The following is a 21,167-nucleotide window of genomic DNA, read 5'->3' on the forward strand; positions in this document are numbered from 1 at the left end:
CTCAGAGAACAAAGACAAATATTTAAATCAATCGCTCAGGCATTTAAGAGGCAACGAAATGAGGCACCGAAATCTGCGTGCTGATTCGGTTCGGTGCATACCGGTACCATAGCCATATTGGTACTGTGTTTCGGTACCTAGCCCTACCTGAAGGATCTGTTTGTTACACAAATTTTCAGAAGGTGGGACCCGCTTTGACACTGCAAAATTAATTTGTTTAATTGAAGATGGCCCTAGGCAATCACCTGCTCTGCCTATAGCTAGCGCCGTCCCTGAACCTAGAGAAATGCTGTAATCGTCTTCCGTGAAAATGAAGCAGAACGTTCCCAAATGACGCTAAACTCACTGCATTTGCAATAAACAAGTTCACTGCATTCATTCAATGTAAACGAAGTCGTTCTGAGGCATAAGAAACACCGGATCACAAGGTTGATCACATGTACAATCTGTCCGCTTCGCTTTGAAACACACAACAAAAATGGAGGTGGACTTGATGAAGGCCTTAAGCCATATAAGCCATATAGTATTTTTGAATTTTAGTTGGGTTGACACATACTGTGCCAAAACATAACGACCCAAAACAAATATTTTTTACACTTTTTGCCCAAATGACCTATCATTTTATATAGTCATGTGACTACAAAAATTTGTGATATTAATATTATCGTTACATCCCTATTTGAAAGTGACATGCCTACTTCCTGGAGAGTGTTTTTCACTTGGCTGGATAATGTGAAAGGGTTATTCTTTATTATAGGGTGGATTCTCCCATCATCCGCTTTTTTATGTTGCTGAGCTCTCGAGTGCATTTTTTTTTTTTTTTTTGTCAGAATGTACCAGACTGTTGATTTAGCCACTCCTAATGTTCCTGCTATCTCTCTCATGGATTTGTTTTGATTTTGAAGCTTAAACATTGTCTGTTTTGCTTGTATGGAGAGATCCTTTGACTACATGATGTGGGTTTACAGCAACAGCTTCCAAATGCAAATGGCACACTTAGAATCAACTCCAGACATTTTACCTGCTTAAAGTGATAGTTCACCCACAAAATTAAAATTTGATGTTTATCTGTTTACCCCCAGGGCATTCAAGATGGTAGGTGACTTGAACATAAATTATGATTTTTAGCTCCAGACGTTGCAGTCTCTCAGCCGTACAATGCATGTCAAATGTTAACAGAATCTATGAGAGTAAAAAAACATGCATAGGCAAGTCCATATTAAACCCTGCTGCTCGTGACAAATACATTGATGTGTAAAGACACAAAATGATTGGTCTGTGCAAGAAACTGAACAGAATTTATATAGTTTGTTGTTGTTGTTGTTGTTGTTGTTGTTGTTTTAACCTCTGATTCATGAAATGTCGGATTACAGACTTATAATGCATTACCACCAAATATCTCTCAAATGGAACATTGACACTCTATCTACAATGTCAATTAGGTCCACCTGAGAGATAGTTGGTGGTAATGCACTTACAAGTCTGCGATCCGCCATAATGCAAGAAGAAGAATGCCTCACGTGCTTGCTGCTGTGAAGCATGTTAACAAGAGTTCTAAAAGTTCGGACATCGCGTGAATCAGAGGTGTACACAGTAAAATCAGTGTTAATCGAGCAGTGTTATTCTATCTTTACTCTTAAAGAGTAAACTCAACAACAATTGGTGAAAGATACCCCCTAGTGTTGGTGAAAATGATCAGAGTTAAATTCTGCGTCGTTAACTTTACTCTGTTAAGCTCCGCCCCTCAATCTACCCCCCTGCGAAGATCTGAACAGGACTGGAGTAGTTTTCTAATCGCCATTTTCTTTTTGCTCCAACAGACAGGTAAGCTCTTTTAAGTAACATACTAAAACGTAGTTTTGATGTTTTATGTGAATAAATATGCTTACATTACTGCATAGGATATATTTTGATGCAATTTGTGTAGTTTTGTTATTTTGATTTCGGGAATACCGATTAGGTACCTTTGTGGCAAGTTGATACGTTGGAGAGTTGTTTTCGTCACACTGTAGCGCTAATGGAAAAGCTTAAATTATGCCAATAATCTAACTTATTTTTTTTCTTCCCGTCAGTTGCATTTGGCACTGTTATATGCCATTAATATGTTTTAGTTATTTTAACGTTGAATTATCTAACAGTCACAACGAGGCATCAACATTTTTATGTGTTGGATGGTTGAAATTGAGATGTTCCAGCTTAGGTTGTGGATGTTTGTATCATATATGACAATGTTTAACGTGTAATTCATGTAAAATTGTTGATGATGTGACGTAGGTCATTTTTGAACATATATTACGACGTTTGATAAAGTCAATAAATATGATAACATAATATATAAACTGTTTTAATTTTATATAAACTATTTTTGCAGAAGTTCAGTTCGCAAATTAAATGTGTCCAACGAAATTTTAAACTTTTTGTGAGGACATTTATTTGATCACCACCATCGCATTTATAAGTCACGTTAGATGGCGCTATGGGCGTAGAGATGGTGCTGATGCAACGCTGTTCAACGAAGGAAAAAAACACCCGCTAAATTGTTTCTGGAACCTTCCTTAATTTTTTCGGTATTAAAGTTTGTTATTGCTGTTAGACACAATTAGCTGACCTGAGCGGTAACATGCTAGGTGTTTAAAGTGATCCTCAACCTATTTTAAGGATTGACGGTGTTCAAACGCTGTATGTTTCGTTAGAAAATAATGAAAATGCGCTTTAATTTTTAAACTGCGTGTAAGTTAGTTGGTATAGTTGGCGTGTCATTGATGTATTGTCGATGTTTTAATTCTCTATTTTAGGCAACTTGGATCAGTAAATGTATGCCAATACTTAGTGAAAACTAAAACACTAACCAATGTAAGTATTTACTAAAGTATTTGTGAAATATTTTTGCTACCTTGTATGACTTATTCTAAATCTAATCATATAAACTGATACTGAGGTAACCATTTTACACCGTAATCTGTACAGAACTCTCACTTCTTACAGATCATGCTGGTTAAGGTGAAACTTGGGGATGCCCAAAAATTTGTCAAGATAACAGAGCTGAGCCTGGAGGAATTTCTATCTGCTGGTAAATAAATATATACTTTCATTGTATTATTTTATGATTTTTTTTTTTTTTTTGTATTATTTAAATGTTACTTGATGGATGGCTATAATTTTATATAAGAATAGTCAAATGTTGCATGTGCCCTGATGTTCAAAGTTCATCTTCGCTATGTAAAACCTTTTAAGTCATATATCCTTTCTCATAAAATTGCATATATTTTTTTTTTTCTTTTTTCTTTTAACAGCATTTTTAAAGTTTGGTGTCCCAGCTGTACCAGAGAATGTGAAGGTTTTTGATGAGTCAGGGACTGAGGTGGATGGTGATGTTTTTGAGGATATAGTCAGAGATCCCTCAGTTGGAGTTCTTACCATAAAACATGGTGCAGGTTTGTATTTATTTCATTACATGTTTGGAATGTATTTAATACTTCTAATTTACAATAATTCCCCATAAAAATGTATCTGCAACCAGACTTGGATTCTGCTTCTCCACAAGCCTCTCATGAGCAGTCAAATCTGTCCCGTACTCCATCCGTGGACTCCAGTGACTCACAGGACACAGTCATTATTGAAGAAACTTCCTCAAGTAAACGAATGAGGCTAGACGAAGAAGCTAAAAAGGTGGGTATCAATTTTTTTTTTACTTTTATATTTTTGGGGATATTTATTATTGATTTAAGTTGATCAATGAGACTTACAATTTTGAAAACTAATTTATATATATGTTTTTAATATAATCTTTAAGTTGGTGGAAACCATTCTTGTCCAGAAATCTGGTGGGGAGTGTATAATAACGGAGTACAACCGAACTAAGTCTTTGGGGGATGAAACAAGGAGGAAAATGGTTAATATCTTGGCAGCTCACATGACAGAAAAGAATGGGTAATGTTCATAATCATCACCTGGTGTATTAATGGTCTCTAGTTTTAAAATGTCTTGATGTTGTTTAAAGTCAGGCAAAGGACACACATTTTATTTATTTTATTTTTTACTGCAGTACGTCACCAACAAGGCAGGTGAAAGAAAAATATGCCAGAGGAATTGTGGCTTTGTTCCCGTACCTCAGTGACCCCTTTTCCAAAAATGGCTACGTTAGTGTCCGCTTTGAATTCTAATTCTGTGTTGAAATTTTTTCATACTTCGGGACAGGTGGTGTATTTTGCTGTTGAATTTATATACTTTTTATCTTGATTTTTCTCTTTCTAAGGAACATTACTATGATGGCGAAAGCGGTACTGGGTACTTGGCATGGAGAATCAAAACTATACAGAGAGGCTTAGCTAAAGAACGACGTGCATCATTTGAAGGTACAGGTTGAAAATCTCCTACCTTTTTTTTTTATTTTTTTATAAATATATTTTTTGTCATCTTTCATGGGAGTTCTGTTGCTACGAAGTTTCCTTTGTAAGATTAAACTTCGTTTATCATTCTTTAAGCAGTGTTGAAGCTTTTAAAATGTTTTTTTGTTCATCAAAATGAACGTCTACTGAAGGGGGGTCTGGTGGACCAAGTGTAAGACGGCAGTCAGAGTTTAATTCAGAGACCATCTTGAGTGAGGATGAATGCAAGAAAGCAATTGCATTCATGAGCCATTCATCTGATGAGGACGCCATCAAGAAGAAAATGAAATTGACATTCGACTATCGCCGCAACATGGTTCTTGACCCCATGCAGTCAAGTGATATATTGACGGTCTTTCCACGATTCAAAGACATTAAAGGCTTGGTAAAGTGTTTATAATCATACGTTTTTATCAATTTAACATTACAACAAAATTTACTGATGTCTAAATATGTTTATTCAATGCATACGTGGGTTTATATAATTATTTGTCTATTACTTAGAACAAAATATTTTGGGTCATCCTTTTCTGCCTCTTCTTAGATTGAGCAAGACTTTGTTCTGATGTTTGGAGAAGGAGTGTCAGGAAAGCTACTGGAGAACTGGACCACTGCATTCAAGAAAAAAGTGATTCAGCAGTGCAAAAAGCTTCCCAGCACCAGTGATTTGGAAGAACTTCTACTAGCAGCTGAATCTCCTACTGGTGACTCAGAAGAGGGTGCTAATTTTGGTAAGATGTTTAAGATACATTTTTCACTTGAAATATTAATTTGAAATAGTATTGAACAAATTTTCCAAGGAACTTGAAAGTGAACGATTTAGTCCCCATACTTTTTTTTTTTTTTCTTTTTTTTTTTTTATGTTCTCAAACTTCCAGTTTGTATTAGTGGTCAAATTTTTCTTACATAATGTGTGTTTAAACAGTTTGGGACAGTGAACTCGCTTCAATTATACTTCTGTTGCATCTGATCCCACCTTCTGCCCAAGGCCGGAAAAGACCAGGAAAGGTATCTGCCTCTCAAGCAGAGAAACACCTTGTTGTCTTTAAGAAGGTTTGTTTTTGTTTTCTTCTTTACTTTGTTCTTCTGTTTAATTTTTAACACATTGGTGATAGTTCTCTTGGTTTTCTCAGAGTGGAACAAACATTGAGGAGCATCTTCGAGAAATTGCAGCTATTGCTCAGCCCTACCTCCTGGCCGTGGGACCTCAGAAGAGTTCAATTCACCAGTACTTCATCGTTCTTGATCAGCATGCCATTCCATGCAAGTCAGCCTCTTCTCTTGGTGCTTTTGACGAGCTGTTTAAGGCACACTTTGTTTTTGGCACCTCTTACAACATTATGCTACACAACATGTACACTTTCATTCAGACCACTGTGTACAACATAGATGTTGGCAAAGTGAAAGAGAGTCCTCGTGTTGCTGAGGTTAGAGCAAGGTTGCTTAGTTAGGCCTAAAGTTTTTCTGCCCTCATGAAGTGTTTTGTTTGTCAGGCTGAGTTATCTGGTTCAAAAATACTTCTCAGGCATCTAAGATTAGTTCATGGTTTTGTTCCTGGAAAGAATCTTCGCCTTAAATGTGTAGAGACAGGATGTGGTTCTGTGTTTGGTACTTTTTCAGGTTTTAGGAAACATTTGCATATAAAACATACTGAGCAAAGTGACCAGAATTCTGATACCATTGACAACAGTGAGACTGCTGAGGCAGAAGGACAAATTAGTTCTCAAACATTTGATCAGATTGGCAGTGTTGGAGAGGTAGCCACAACATCTGTATTGTTAATGTCAAATAAGAGCACTTTGGATATGTGTGCTTCGGCTGTTGCGCAACTAAAAGTTGCTGGGTTAAGTCAGTCTGCTGTAAGTGGTTTTGTTTCATCTATGGAGGAAATTGTTTTTGAGATTCACAGTCAGGCCAAGGATGCAGCTTTGCTCTGTCTGCCTCCACATGACATTGCTACTAAAAGGAAAATAGAAAATTCAATTGAACATATGGAAAATCCATTCACTTTCTTGAATTCGGAAGCCAAACGAAAGAGACTCTTTACAGAGAAATGGGGAACTGTTGAACCAACTGAAATAGTGCTTGGCACAAGATTTGACAGCAGAAGAAACAAAACCACAGGAACATTTGATCAAGTTGTTGTAACAGATAAAGTTGCTTATATTCCCATTTTAGAAACCCTAAAGGCCATTTTACAAAATCGGCATCTTACTGATTTGTTTAAACCCAGGCATGTTCCAAAGGAAGGCGTTTATTTTGACTTGAGTGATGCAGCACATTTCAAAAGTAATCCTTTATTTTACACAGACAAAGATGCCTTACAAATTCAGTTATTTTATGATGATTTTGAGACCGCTAACCCTTTGGGTTCCAAAAAAGGTATACACAAATTGGGTGCTATCTATTTTACATTAAGGAATTTCCCCCCCATTTTTAACTCATCATTAGATAATATTCATTTATGTGCCCTCTTTCATGCACAGGATATAAGACGGTATGGTTTTAATTCTATAATCGAGCCTTTAGTAAATGATCTAAAAGTGCTTGAGATTGAGGGAGTTAAGAATCCAGTATCTGGAAGTTGTATTAAGGGTACAATTGTTCAAGTCACAGGGGATAACCTTGGCTTACACAGCTTATTAGGGTTTCTGGAGTCATTTGGGGCTCAATATTGCTGTCGTTTCTGTGTTCTTGAAAAAGATCGCTTTCAGTTTGTGTTTTCCGAAGATAACCCTGAGGTTGTACTAAGAACAACTGAGATGCATGCTCTGCACTGTAAAAGATTACAGGACGACTCTACACTCCCTCATGTTTATGGCGTCAAACGGGTCTGTTTGTTAAATTCACTGAAGTATTTCAACACAGCCAACAATTTTGCTGTGGATATAATGCACGACATTCTCGAAGGTGTCGCTCAGCTAGAGGTAAAACTTGTTTTGCAGTACATTCAGCATAATTTTCTGAGTGCTGATGATCTTGCTGGTAGAATACATGCTTTTGATTATGGTTACAATCAGCAGAAGAACCGTCCTCCGTCAGTCAAATTGTTTGGTGGAAGCAATGATTTGGGTTTAAATGCCATACAATCTTGGTGCTTGTTGCGCAACATGCCACTGTTATTTGGTGATTTAGTGCAGAGAGATGATAAACACTGGTGTCTTTTGCTTTTACTTCTGCAGATTGTTAACATTGTATTCTCACCAGTCCTAACAGAAGGCATGACCATTTATCTTAAACATTTAATAATTGAACATCACCAGTTATTCAAAAAATTATTTCCCCAAAAAAATCTTTTACCAAAGCATCACATAATGATACATTACCCACAGTGTATAAGAAAAATTGGACCAATTCTGCACATGTGGTGCATGCGTTATGAAGCTAAACACAAATTTTTTAAAACTCAATTAAAAAGCTTCAAAAACATCACCAAAACATTGGCCAACAAGCACCAGAGTTGTATGGCAATGCACTGGGAGTCTTTTAGCCAGTACAGATTGACTCTTGGTCCAGGGAAGATGGTGGAACTCGATGAACTTAAAGGTGGCATGGAGATGGCTTCCAAACTAGGAGTGGATATATCAGAACGTGTCTATTCTGTAAAATGGATCAAACATCATGGCACAGAGTATCGCCCTGATTTTATTATCTGTACTGAAGTAGCATGTGAGATGCCAGTGTTTTATAAGATCAAGACTATTGCTGTGAAAGATGAGAATGTACTTTTATGTGGAACATTGATGGAAACACTCTGTTTTGATGACCATTACCATGCATTTACAGTCAGAATGCATCCAGACAGAATTCTAAAGTCAGTGAATGTTAATGAGCTGTGTTATTTCAAACCATTTGATCTCCAAATGAAGTATGGTACAACAGATTCTGCGCTGCATATAGTGCCCTATTGCCATTTTATGCAGATGTGATGTTTTTTTGTGAATGTATTTTAAACCTGACCATGTTTTAATAAATGTTTTAAATGGTACGTTGAAGTTGTTTTCTGTTCTCTGGAGTTATTTGATCAGCATTTTAACCTATAGCGACACCAAATGGGTTTTAAAAGTGTACTCACTAAGTGGGATTAGTTTTTCACAAAGAAAATTTAAATAAACTCTACAAAAGTGAAATAATAACACTAATTGGTGTTAATTTCCCCTAAGTGTTAAATTGTGGTAACACTATTCAGAGTTAAATTAGTTTAGTGTTAAATTGTGGTAACACTATTCAGAGTTAATTTACTTCAGTGTTAAATTGTAACAACACTATTCAGAGTTAAATTACTTCAGTGTTAAATTGTAACAACACTATTCAGTGTTAAGCAGTGTTAATTTTTAACTCCAAAAAGAGTTAATTTTACTCTGAAAATTGAACACTGTGACGAGAGTCATTTTATCACTAATTCTGAGTGGGACCAAATACACTCGGGTCCAGTGTTAAATTTAACTCTTAAAGAGTTAATTTAACACTGCAAAATTTACTGTGTATATATATATGCACAGAACAATCATTTTGTGTGTTTGCACATTTGTGTATCGTCACAAGCCACAGGGTCTAATACAGATTTGTCTTTTCAAATGTGTTTTTTTTTTACTCTCATAGATTCTGTTACCATTTACCATGCATTGTACGGCCTCTATCCCAATTAAATATGGACCTGACTAGGAAAGAAAGTCATACAGGTTTTGAAGGACACGAGAGTTAATAAATAAGGACAGAATTAATTTTTTGGGGGTGAACTATTTCTTTATTATTCAGGCAATATGTTTTACAGGTGGATAACAGAACAAATCAAAACCGAGCTGTTAAAAGTACAGTGTGTTTTAAAAACTACATGCTCCTGCGTGAGCAATTGAAGGGCCAAACTAACGGCTAATCTAGAAGCTGATGTTGAAGAGCCCTGTTATCTGCACAGCTTTGGTGTGGAAAACTAGATCGCTCTTAGTAAACAGACTTTGTTGTTGCACACTCTGCGACCAGCAGAATACTGATGACATGCTAATAGATATTTACTGCTGATGAGTGCAGTTTCACGTTTATCATACTTGAAGATGCTCTGCTTCGAGAGCAATTAAACGTGCGGTTGGTCTAAAGGCTAATTCCTAGACTGCTATATCAACATATTCTGAGTCTGTTTTGTAAGCCCTTTCCTCCTTCCCCTCTCTAATCGCTTGTTACTGTCCTCCAAAGTCACTCGCCCTTGTTGCAACACCACAGCCCTCATGTTTCCAGATGTCCAGATAGCACGGCATGGCAGATGCTACAGCTATCACGTCCCTTCTGTCCCATTCCCATAAAAAGCTCAGCGGAAAACGATGCCTTGGTGCTTTCTCACATGACAACCTTCAGGAATCTGCCAGCTGTAAAAGGACATAAGATTTTAAGAGCAGCTTTAGGGTTCTCACTAGAAATCATCAGTGACACCCACTGAAATCAGGCGGCATGAATAACCGCCTGAAGCGCAGATACCCTAAATAGGGCACTTGAGAGGGAGGTAAGGGTGAAAAGTTCAGCATGCACTTGGATTCAAAAAATGCAGTCTTCACCCACATTCCGATTTGCAGCTACAAAATAATGCGACTTGGTCTTTGTAATGCCCCAAAGCCTCATAAATATGTTCTGGGTTCCTGTTATAAGGACTACAAAGGGGAAAGCAGCCTGACATGCTTTCTCTGCCAGCTTACATCAGTTGAAACATATTCTGATCGGATTGCTGTTCTGCTTCAAAACCAGTACTTCACATTAGATATCAAGTGGTGACCAAAATGTTTTAAGTAGAAAAAAAAACATCAATATTGGGATGATATATATATATATATATATATATATATATATATATATATTAAATGCCTAAAGTATAAAAGATCAGAGTAATTTTTATAATGTATTATTTTTTAACAACAAAAGTAGCATTTGGTCTTATACTGTATCGTATAACTTGTCACTTTTGCTCTTTTTCTGGAATTGTCAGTCTGCAGTAAACAGAGCAGATTTAATTACATCCATTACTAGTCATTTAAGGCTAGACCTCCTGGCCATGACAGAGACATGGATCAAACCAGAGGACACTCTACCACAACTTTTCCCACACTCCCTGTCTGACTGGCAGACGTAGAGTTACTGCTAATCTTTAATAATTGGAAATTTATTATTTTACCTTCTCTGAGTATTAACAGGAGCTTTGAATAACATTCAGTCACTATTACCCACCCTTTTAAAATCCATCGTCCAAGTTGTTTATCGACCCCCAGGAGCACAAGATAACTTCTTGGATGAATTAGATGTGCTGCTCTCAACCTATCCTGAAGATGGTACTCCACTAATTATACTTAGAGAACTCAGTATCTACCTAAATAAACCTCAGGCAGCAGACTTCCACACTCTGTTTGCCTCTTTTGATCTCAAAAGAGTGTTAACTATGGCAGGGCCTAAAATTAACACTCACCAAGCACCAAATGCGAGTTAAAATCAGTCAGTCACCAGGTGGCAGGGTAAAACTTATAACAATGCATATTTATGTCAAAATATGCGATTTTGGCAAGTAATCTCATAACGGTAACCTTAAATGAGTTAAAGTTAAAATTCTTAAATGACTGTAAAGAGTTGGGAGAACATACTGTAAGTGTCAGATCCATGTCATGTTCATAAGGTTTTAAAGTAAAACCTGCTGATGTCTGTCACTGGTGTAAATCGAGGAAAAAAAAAACAAAACAAGAGAAATCACTCGACTGCTCTAGTTGCTGGTTAACTTTTGTAGCTTGAATAAAGATGAATCTGTATAGTTTATCCATATACAACCTTTAGTTTATGTGAAGATTGTTTTAAAATCACATAATATTTCAGGGTTTATTAAATGTTAAAAATAATGGCTTTCAATAATACTATAAAGTATTAAAGTATTTGAGACAAAAAAAGATCACTTTCAAAGACTTTTAAATGTAAATTTAAAAACTGAGACTTGTCATAGCACTTGCATATCATTGCTTTTCTATTGATTTTGATTGCTTCCATTATCCTCATTTGTAAGTCACTTTGGATAAAAGCATCTGCTAAATGACTAAATGTAAATTTAATGTAAAATGTAAATGTAAAAACAGAAAATGTATGGTAAATTTTTTTAAGAAGAAGGGGAAGAAGAAGAAAAAAGGAGAATAATTAAATTTTTAATCATAATAAATTAATTAAAAAACATTTAAAATCAGTTTCTTTAATTTGTTCTTTATAAATAAAATCACTAAATAAAATGCATTAGATCAATATTTTTTAGGATGAATTTAAAAACAAATAAAATACCAATTCAACGTAATCATAATTGTACATGATTTGATAAGATCCATTCTATTCTAACACTGCTCCCCACTCAGAGCATCAGAGCAAGTACAAGTGCAAGTACAAGAAGCACAGAGGCCCAAGAATAGGAAAGGTCCCTGTACATATTTAGTCATCTTTGTCATTGTCCTACTCTTTAATTATACACTACTTTAATTATTAGGGAAATTTGGCTTAGAAGAACATAGCACAAGCCTCATCCCCAAACCAAAGCCTTTGTACAACCCTAAATCTCATTGGTTGGTATAGAAACATGCCCAATTTAGTGTGGGGTAGATTGTGTATGTAACATGAGGTTTCACAGTACAAAACAAGCCTGTGAAATAACCTGTGGTTTTAGGGTCTCAAATTTTGATGACCAGAACATAACTGGGAAGTGTGCCTGAATAATATTTCCAAAAGAAGACATTTCTCTGGCTCCAAATGAAAATGACTTACATTCTGCTCTTGAGAAGCAGTCAAATCAAATCTAGAGCTGAAACAAGGAGTAAATTTGGTGTGAAAGCAAGGATAATTCATAAGCAAATTATGTAAGTGTGAAGTCAGCTATCAACCGTCAGCAGTTGGCTTTCAGAGGTCAGTCTGAAAGAGAGGTTATCTGCTAATATTTTCAATTCTCTTTGGGCTTTGGTGCTTTATACGCTGAATTCTCAGTAGAGACAGGCTATTACAAGCCCAACATGCCAGAGGGTGTTTAAGAGGATCAATATTATTGGTATTCTGTATTATTATCAGAGTCAAATTCTATTCTCTATTCAACACAGACAATACAGTGCAATACTGCTGAAAGACAAATATGGGTCCTTGAACTCTGACACAGTCTTACATTTTCTACTTCCGACCCTCAGAAGCCACATAAACAGATGCTGCAGATGTTTTTGCTGGTATTTACTTGTGGTATTGTCCAACTGAATAAGGTGATGCTACTTACTTAAAGGGACAGTTCACCCAAAAACATATTTCTGTTTTTATTTACATTTGCTACCGAGGGATGCGTGACAAAGCATTTGTGTGTTGCTGCCTGGTTCATTGTTGCTCCAGCACAGTTTATCCCAGCTTGCTGTGATCGCTTTGATCTGCGGAATCCGCACGCCCTCTCTAAACAGGTTGTCAGATATTGCAGATACTACTGGGTTGTTATGAGGATAAAGTGTAAGCATGGAGTCGTTTCAGCCCTGATCTTGTTAGATCGTAGGCGGAGCTATATTCAGCTCGGCCGTGCCTCTCTAAAATGTATGTTATTGTGTGTGGAGAAACTCACTGGGCGTGAATATATTTTATAACTCTGTGATTAGATGCTTGCGAGTTTTCTCTCCCAGTGTGTTTCACTGGGAGAGTGTTTTTCTTCCCGTATTAAGCCAGACGGGATTAGGAGTGAGCTGCTTCCCCAGGCTTCTGGTTATTTTTAAGTGAGCAGTCCCTCTGAGTCCTGCTTAGTGAGTTTGGGCTGAGTTCACAGCTTCCCCTCTTCTGGGTTTAAAATGAGTCCCTGCTCAGAGTGTAGCTGTCTACTTATGGTTATGCTCCAGCTCAAGCTTACTTGCTCTGTAATATCCTGGCTTGGGTTCCCCTTGGCACAAGCTCTCTCAGGCAAGCGGTGAAGTCTTGGTCCTATCTTAAGCCTTACCTTTCCTAGGTACTTAGCTATCTGACAGTTATCTGCTCCCCTGCTTAGGGTTTTAAGTAGCAGCCATTGCCAAGACAGTTCTACATCCTTTGCTAGGGTTGTAAGTAGATTGCCCACCCTCTGTGGTCTGGGCAGCTTTGCAGGAAGGTTTTGCCTGGCTATCTAGGCTAGCTGTCAATGGTTATTCTGGTCTACAAGCCTTCATAAGACCTTTAGAACATATTTATCCGAGGATAGCTGTGTTCTAGCTCAGCAGCTATTCTCCTTACCTGGATTTAAGTAGTTATCTTTGAGCTTCTCTAGAAGCTTTCCAGTTAATCTCTTCAGCGGTCTAGTGTATCCAGGCTCATATGGCTCACATAGCATAGCTACCTGAGGATAGTTGTGGTCTTAACTTGGGTGGGATATTCCCCTTGATCTAATTGCATTCCCCATTTCTGCCAAGTTGTGTGAGCGGCCCATGGTGTCAGTGGCAGGGCCCCTTTCTGTGGAAAGGCTTGGTGTGTGTCCGTCACTTCCTTGGTGCTCCCCTGCCAGGTGGAAAGGCACATGCCCGATGCCATAGGGGACGTAGTGTCTCAATTTCTAGAAGAGGAACTTCTTAGTTAATGCATGCAACCATAGTTTCCTGAGAGGAAACGAGATGCTTTGCCCCTCGCCATACCTTATCCTGCCTGTTTAAATCTCCTTCAGACACCTAAGTAGATGAAGTATTCAGCAGGTGCCCTTTTATGCTTCCGGGCACCACGCCTATGACAACATGGGACAGGTGTACCAACATATTTCCGTTGTTTCACACATGCTTCAGACAGCGGTCATGAAGGCTGCATTCCCCAATGGACTTTAAACCAACACATCTCATCTTTTATTTGGAACAAAATACAAGCCAGAAATCAGAGGGACATACTTCAGAAACCAAAGGTTGAGGGTGGGCTTTCCCTTCCTAAATTCTTATTTTACTACTAGGTGGCAAATATACATTCTACACTGATCAGGTTTCAGAGCAATTTCGGGCTCTGAGATTGGGTCCTAGCTTGGGTCAGTATTGAAGAGGATTCTTGTTACCCAGCCTCGCCAGCCATACTACTGTGTGGCCCTCTTACTGCTGTCTCACATCTTCCATATGGTAATACCTTTGTCTGGCAATTGCCACATTTAGCACTAGCAAACCTGCAGCATTTGCCACTGGTTTAACCTATTAATCATAACCCTATAATCCCTCCTCTCTTAATGATAAAGCATTTAATATTTGGCAGAGAGCAAGTATCGCAGTTGTCAATGGTATCTACATTGATAATATTTTTCCCAGCTTTTCTCAGTTAGCACAAAAATGTGAACATTTGAAGATAAGATCTATGTATTTTATCTATATTTTTTTGATAAGGTTATTATGTACATAAGTGACATACTAATTTTGTATTGAGTTTTTTTGTTTGTTTGTTTTTTTGATTTGGTTTGTATAACATTAGGGGTAGTGTGTGGGGGGGGGGGGGGAGTTGTTTCTATTCTCTTGTATCTTTATCATTTTATTATTATAAAAGCTCAATAAACAGATTAAGCAAAAAGAAAAATAACGGCAAGGCACTTGAAAATATAGAGTAAAATAAAAATGATTTAATCTCGCATGGCTTTACATTAAAAACAACTCATAAGTTCACCGACACATTGCGGTTAACAAGTCTTCATCAGGGTGCCAAACTACAAACACAATCAGAGTCCATTTTTACTTTTTTGAAATGCTACTTAAATTAAAATTTACCTGAGCTAACATCAACTAACATTGAACAGTTGTATTTTTATTAACCAATAAAATATTTATACTGTAACAATGTATTTCTCACAGTTGGTTAATGTTAGTATTAACTAACATTAAGTAATGGGACCTTATTGTAAACTGCTTAAGAAGACCAATGAAGTGGACCTGACGTCCTTCTGAGAAGTTAACAAACTTAACTTTCATTTTTTTAAATCTGTTTGTGTTAATGTACACTGTAATGCCATTTAGCTCCAAAGTACTGTAAAGCATAGAAAATGCTGTTAAATTTTGACTGAATTGATCTTTTCTAATGAGGATTGAGCTCTAAATTGATAGCCCCTGCCTAAATGAGGTCTCTGTTTATTACATGCTGGACACTAAGGGTGTGGACTTCATTAGACACAACAGTTCCCTAGCTCCATCTGCGCACACCTCTTTGAGAGAATCCACTGCCCACCACGCTGACCTGACAGCCTCTTGTTCAAAAATCATTGGTTTCTTTATCTTGCAGTTTATTATGCTCTGTTGAGAAATGCTCACAAACCTCCATGACCTTTTAAAAAAAGTAGCATTTTTCTATTTTAAAGATCCTCAGAGTCAAGACGAGTCATTATTTTTTTGTATTGCATGGATAAATTCATAAACTAAGATGATGTTTTCTATCTGCACAGCAGCTCTCTGGGCTTTAATGAGACCGTGTGGTTTTAATTGAAGGTCACAGAGTAAATTGCAGGCATCTGCTTAAAACTCATTTCTGCCTGTCCCAGAAGAGAGAAAACAATGAATGCAACACTATGTCCCCCTCTAAAGACACAGTGACAGACTCACCCTGCAGTTCCCCAGTTCTTCAGCAGATAAGATGATTGTGCCGCAGTTCTTTCCCGGTATGCCCCTGAAATAGACAATAAAGATGACATTAAACTATCAAATGTTGAACTCATTGATTACACAACTGCAGTCATTAAGTGCAACCCAAGGAAAAGACCATAAAGAGGTCTAGGTCAATGGGAACTATTCGACAGGAGTGGTTTTCTATGCTAGTTTCAGGCATAAGAATTCCCAGAGCTAGTGATTGAACTTTCTGATGGTTTTAAACAAGTAAACTTTCTCTGATGTGGGCAACAAATTACAATGTAATGGCACAAAAAAGGCAGTTTTGTTAACATAATAAGACTGTAGTAAGAATGTTGTGTGGTGCAACTCCACACACTCAATACAAAAAAGTAATAATATTTATTACACAATAATGCATGATATTTGTATTAAAAATGTTTTTAAACATATTTTCAATGTAAAAATTATTTAGAAAATTATTAAGATGTTTTATGTTATGCAACATTACATGAACTATATATATATATATATATATATATATATATATATATATATATATATATATATATATATATATATATATATATATATATATGTAAATATATATGTGTGTGTGTGTGTGTGTGTGTGTGTGTGTGTGTGTGTGTGTTTTCAAAAACCTTTGAAACCACTCTGAATACAATTCTGGGTACATTTAACCAATTAAAAAATACATACATTTGTTGTGGGAAATATATATATATATATATATATAGAGAGAGAGAGAGAGAGAGAGAGAGAGAGAGAGAGAGAGAGAGAGAGAGAGAGAGAGAGAGAGAGAGAGAGAGTACAGACCAAAAGTTTGGACACACCTTCTCATTCAAAGAGTTTTCTTTATTTTCATGACAAACTTTTAGTCTGTACTTTATATATGTTTATAATTTTCCCAGGAAACTATGCAATCACTTGTTATACCTGATAAAGCATTATAACACTATTTCTCTTCACCAATAATGTCAGGATTGACAACATTTTCTGATATAATTGCTGGGCATGTGGTATTTATGGGCACACATGTAAAATTTATGGCCTGTGAATAAATCTCACTCCAAGCAGCTGATGGCAGTTGGCAACTACAGAATGCAGAAGGGGGGTGTGGAACTGGGCTTTAAAAGATCCATCATCTGCACATCCCTGCATTCAGATTCTGGACACTTTTTTTCACCCTCCCGTTAATACAGAAATCACAACACAGTCCCTAATATGCATAAACAGTTTCATTAGCACTGATGTTGCCCATATGGCTAAGTTCTCCTTCAGGATTCTTCATTTGCAATAGAGACAGATGCATGCAGTCTGTGCTAGCGCTATAGCCATGTGTTCACAAGTGAAAACCATTTTGCTAGACATGCTGAAAAACATAATGGCTCCACATGATTTCTGTCAGCAAACACCCTGCTCTGTACGATAACATCTCCATAAAACAAAGTTACATCATCACCAGATGGACAGCCTGCATTTTATTTCTAAACCTGTGGGTTTTTCCAGTGAAAGAAGAAAAAATAATAATAATTCACCAAAACAACAACTTTGTTACAACAGCATCACACTTGCTGAATGAGGTTGAGCTGGTCTGATTTATTTTTATGTTCACTCAACATCACTGTGGAAAGACACATTGGGTGTATTACAGGTATAAAAAAAAATGAAAAATGGAAAAAAAAAATTCCCTAGACGAACCTGTGGTTATGTTACCTTATGTTACCAGTCAAAAACCTCCACCATTTTTCCATATTCCACTATGTTCTTCCCTCAACTTAGACGAACTGATACATACCTCTCCTGTCTCAGTACATGCACTCAATCGCTGTAGCGTGCGGTGCCACTATGCTAGTGTTTAGTTTACTACCATTCATTCCTTAGGATCCAAAAAGGGATAAATTTAGAAACCACCAAACACTTCCATGTTTTCCCTATTTAAATACGGTTACATAAGTAGTTACACGAGTAAGTACGGTTACACAAAATAATATATCGACACAAGGCCCCTGGTTACCATGGCAGCCAAGGCCCCTCAGCCAAATCAGATAAACCTTTACGCTCTAATGGCTATTGAGAGTTCTGCCTCTCACAACATTTTCCATAGGAAAGACACATAATGTTTAGCAAAACTGACTCTTCTCTAATTAATTCATTAGATACAACGAGTCATAAAAGTTCCCTCTAAAAGGTACCATTCCTCATTGGCTCACTCAAATCCCAGAGGTGTGACCTCGATAGAAGATAAAGTTCTCACATCCGGGACCCGCTATATTAGATCCTAAGTGGATGAGTAGGATGAGCTAGAACTCTCTTGGACCCCTAAGCATGTGCCAGGCCCTCAGCGTTGACATTCATCAAAGATCCTAGGATCTCAGCTCTTTTTCACTTTCAAATGAAGTTTGTTTTCGTTCTTCATTTGGATGCATAAATACATTTGAATAGGCTGAGCGATGATATACAGTTTTTGAACATTCCAACACCCTTGTGCTGCTGGAGGCGGGGTGTAGATTAATGTAAACATAACATGCGAAGCTCGATCGTATCCCCTAAACACAACAACGATGAAATTATGAAGTGTAGGCAATCTAGGTGTGAGACAGGCCCCAATTTTCACAATATTTACACAATATCAGAGTGAAGTATCGTTTGCAATACAAAATAACCATAATAAGTCCTTTATGGGTAGTGTGAATGTCTCATAGTCTGTAAAACTTAAACATGATGTGGGAAAAAATATTGAAGTCAGTTTGTTAATTTATTTTATTAAACTGGATAAATTGTTAAACCTTTTTATATTTTATGTGGTGTCATGATTTACTTTTGCCAAAAACAAAGTTTTATTATTATATGTTCGTTTTGCATTCCACAAACTCATAGAAAATAACCAAAACAATCCAAGGTTTTAATTTAGCACAATGGCTAGATTAACAAATAACCAGACGCCACCTGATTCAAATATTCCATCAACGTTTAATAGTAATGACTTTATGAATTTCTTCAATGATAAAATAGATAACATCAGAAATAAAATAACAAATGTAGATTCTACAGCGTCTAACACTTCAGCTTCATTCATCGCACCCAAAGATAAACTGCAGTGCCTTACAACTATAGGACAGGAAGAGCTAAATACACTTAGCACTGTATCTAAACCAACAACATGTTTATTAGATCCTGTACCCACTAAATTACTGAAAGATTTGTTACCTGTCGCCGAAAAACAGCTTCTCGATATTATTAACCCTCTGAGGTCTAGGGGATTTTGGGGGCCAGCGGAAATTTTGACATGCCCTGACTTTTGTGCTTTTTTCAGTTGCTTCTAAACGTATACATGGCTAAAGTCTCAAAATAGTGTATTCAGGACAAACTGGGCTACAAAAATATGTAAGTAGCATGTATGTAAATGATTTTGTTTTTTAGAAAACAATGTTTATGCATGGTTAGTGAAAAACTAAGTCACTGAAATAAGGTAATAAAACACATAGAGAATATTTGTTCTCAAGACTGTAAAACCTGGAGCTTGTAGCCTAGAATTTTTGCTTCAAAATGATATGAAAATCATCTTGTTTACTCGTTCACAGAAAACAATAGATTGATTTAAACTTTCTTAGACTTTCTTTTTGTTTGTAAAGTGCATATGCAAGTAAGCGTCAACTATCATTAATATTATTGTGATTTACACCTGAGAAGATAAAGGCACCCATAATGAGCTGCATAATGAGTCTTTCAGTCAGGTGAGTGACTGAGAGAGAAGAGTTACAAGAAAGAATGTGAGGACAAAAAAAAGGGATCTGTATGAAGAATTTCAGTCAGGTGTTATGTGGAGGGGAAGGGATTAACTCAGTAGCAGACGGGAAGCACAACACAAGATTTATTTACACGAAAAAGAGGAAAACAAAACCCACGAGGGGGAAAACAAGGATTAGGGCAGATACAAAATAACTTAACATAACTGAGTTGACAAGATAAACAAAGACTCAAAACACTAACTACAAATAAACACTCACAGTTATACAAAGACTTCTTAAAGGGGTTACAAGGATACAATATCTCACGAGGCTGACATGTAGAAACACATATGAGGAACAATGAACTGACAAAAGACAGAGCACACTAGGGGATCTAAATAGGAGAACTAATCAAGACACGACAGGTGGCACAGATAGGACAATCACGACAAGACTAGGATAACAAGGGGGGCGGGGCAAGGGAACGAGACAACACAAGCACATGGCCCAAAGACAAGGCCATGTGCTTGTACACAAAACACGGGTCTGTCATGATCCTGCCTCAAGACTAGAGAAAAGTCAGGACATGAAGGCAGAATCATGACATCAGGTTTCAGGAACCACCATAGCACAGAAACAGCACTTGTTAAAATTACAAATGCTTCTTCCATCAGATCAAGGCTGCATCTCATTGCTAGTTTTACTTGATCTTAGTGCTGCGTTCGACACCATAGATCATGACATACTCATAAATCGATTACAAAACTATACAGGTATTCAAGGGCAAGCTCTAAGATGGTTTAGATCCTACCTGTCCGATTGCTACCATTTTGTTTATTTAAATGGGGAGTCATCTTATTATCACCAGTAAAATATGGAGTCCCACAAGGATCATTTCTAGGTCCTCAGCTATTTTCAATATACATGTTTCCCTATGTTCATATTATTAGAAAATACGGGATTTGTTACCATCGTTATGCTGATAATAATCAAATATATATCTCAACGAGACCAGATAAAACGTATAAATTATCCAAGCTAACAGAGTGGGTTAAAAATTTAAAAGATTGGATGACCAAGAGATATTACTTATTGGACCAACTAGACGGATATATTGTTACTTTCTCTAAAGTCAAAAATCAAGGTGTTATATTAGACAGCAACTTGTCTTTTGAAAACCATATTTCCCATGTTACAAAATCAGCATTCTTCCATCTTAGAAACACTGCCAAGCTACGAAACATGTTACCCATTTCTGATTAAAACGTAAATATAGGTTGTAATAAGGTGCTTGCACAAACGACCTATATGGTCGTTTTTTGTTGGAGGACAGGCTCCCCAATTCTACAGTCTCTGCACTAGCTACCTATTAAAATCCATATTAATTAGTTCCTTACCTCTAAGGCCCTTAATGGTTTTGTTCCTGCGTACCTAACTAGCATTCTACCACGCTACAATCCATTACGCTCCCTAACGTCACAAAA

General features: G+C 36.9%; 2 protein-coding genes across 9 annotated transcripts in view; one reads left to right on the forward strand and one right to left on the reverse strand.

The window, feature by feature from the left end:
* cpne5b (copine Vb) overlaps nt 1-21,167 on the reverse strand; it is a 144,067-nt gene that overhangs the window by 48,644 nt on the left and 74,256 nt on the right. Inside the window, exon 7 of the mRNA XM_026242455.1 lies at nt 15,929-15,992. Coding sequence (XP_026098240.1) covers nt 15,929-15,992 — 64 coding nt within the window. The remainder of the gene's footprint in view (nt 1-15,928; nt 15,993-21,167) is intronic.
* On the forward strand, nt 1,539-8,377 carry LOC113069388 (uncharacterized). 8 transcript variants are annotated; one of them, XM_026242451.1, is made up of 11 exons: nt 1,539-1,824; nt 2,796-2,853; nt 2,986-3,070; nt 3,294-3,434; nt 3,521-3,669; nt 3,818-3,930; nt 4,046-4,139; nt 4,256-4,355; nt 4,933-5,119; nt 5,314-5,441; nt 5,522-8,377. In XM_026242451.1, exon 11 carries the CDS (start codon nt 5,861-5,863, stop codon nt 8,315-8,317), a length of 2,457 nt encoding a protein of 818 aa, XP_026098236.1. In that variant the 5' UTR covers nt 1,539-1,824; nt 2,796-2,853; nt 2,986-3,070; nt 3,294-3,434; nt 3,521-3,669; nt 3,818-3,930; nt 4,046-4,139; nt 4,256-4,355; nt 4,933-5,119; nt 5,314-5,441; nt 5,522-5,860; the 3' UTR covers nt 8,318-8,377. The 8 variants fall into 8 exon arrangements, with proteins under 8 accessions (XP_026098236.1, XP_026098233.1, XP_026098231.1 ...); XM_026242448.1 differs by having other exon boundaries at nt 1,540-1,824; nt 2,968-3,070; nt 3,794-3,930; XM_026242446.1 differs by having other exon boundaries at nt 1,541-1,824; nt 3,794-3,930.

Source organism: Carassius auratus, unplaced genomic scaffold, assembly GCF_003368295.1.
Source record: "Carassius auratus strain Wakin unplaced genomic scaffold, ASM336829v1 scaf_tig00001591, whole genome shotgun sequence".
Taxonomy (NCBI): Eukaryota; Metazoa; Chordata; class Actinopteri; order Cypriniformes; family Cyprinidae; genus Carassius; species Carassius auratus.

Coding starts and splice junctions, on each gene's coding strand:
- LOC113069388 (XM_026242451.1), top strand. CDS start 5,861: ATGAAGTGTTTTGTTTGTCAGGCTGAGTTATCTGGTTCAAAAATACTT.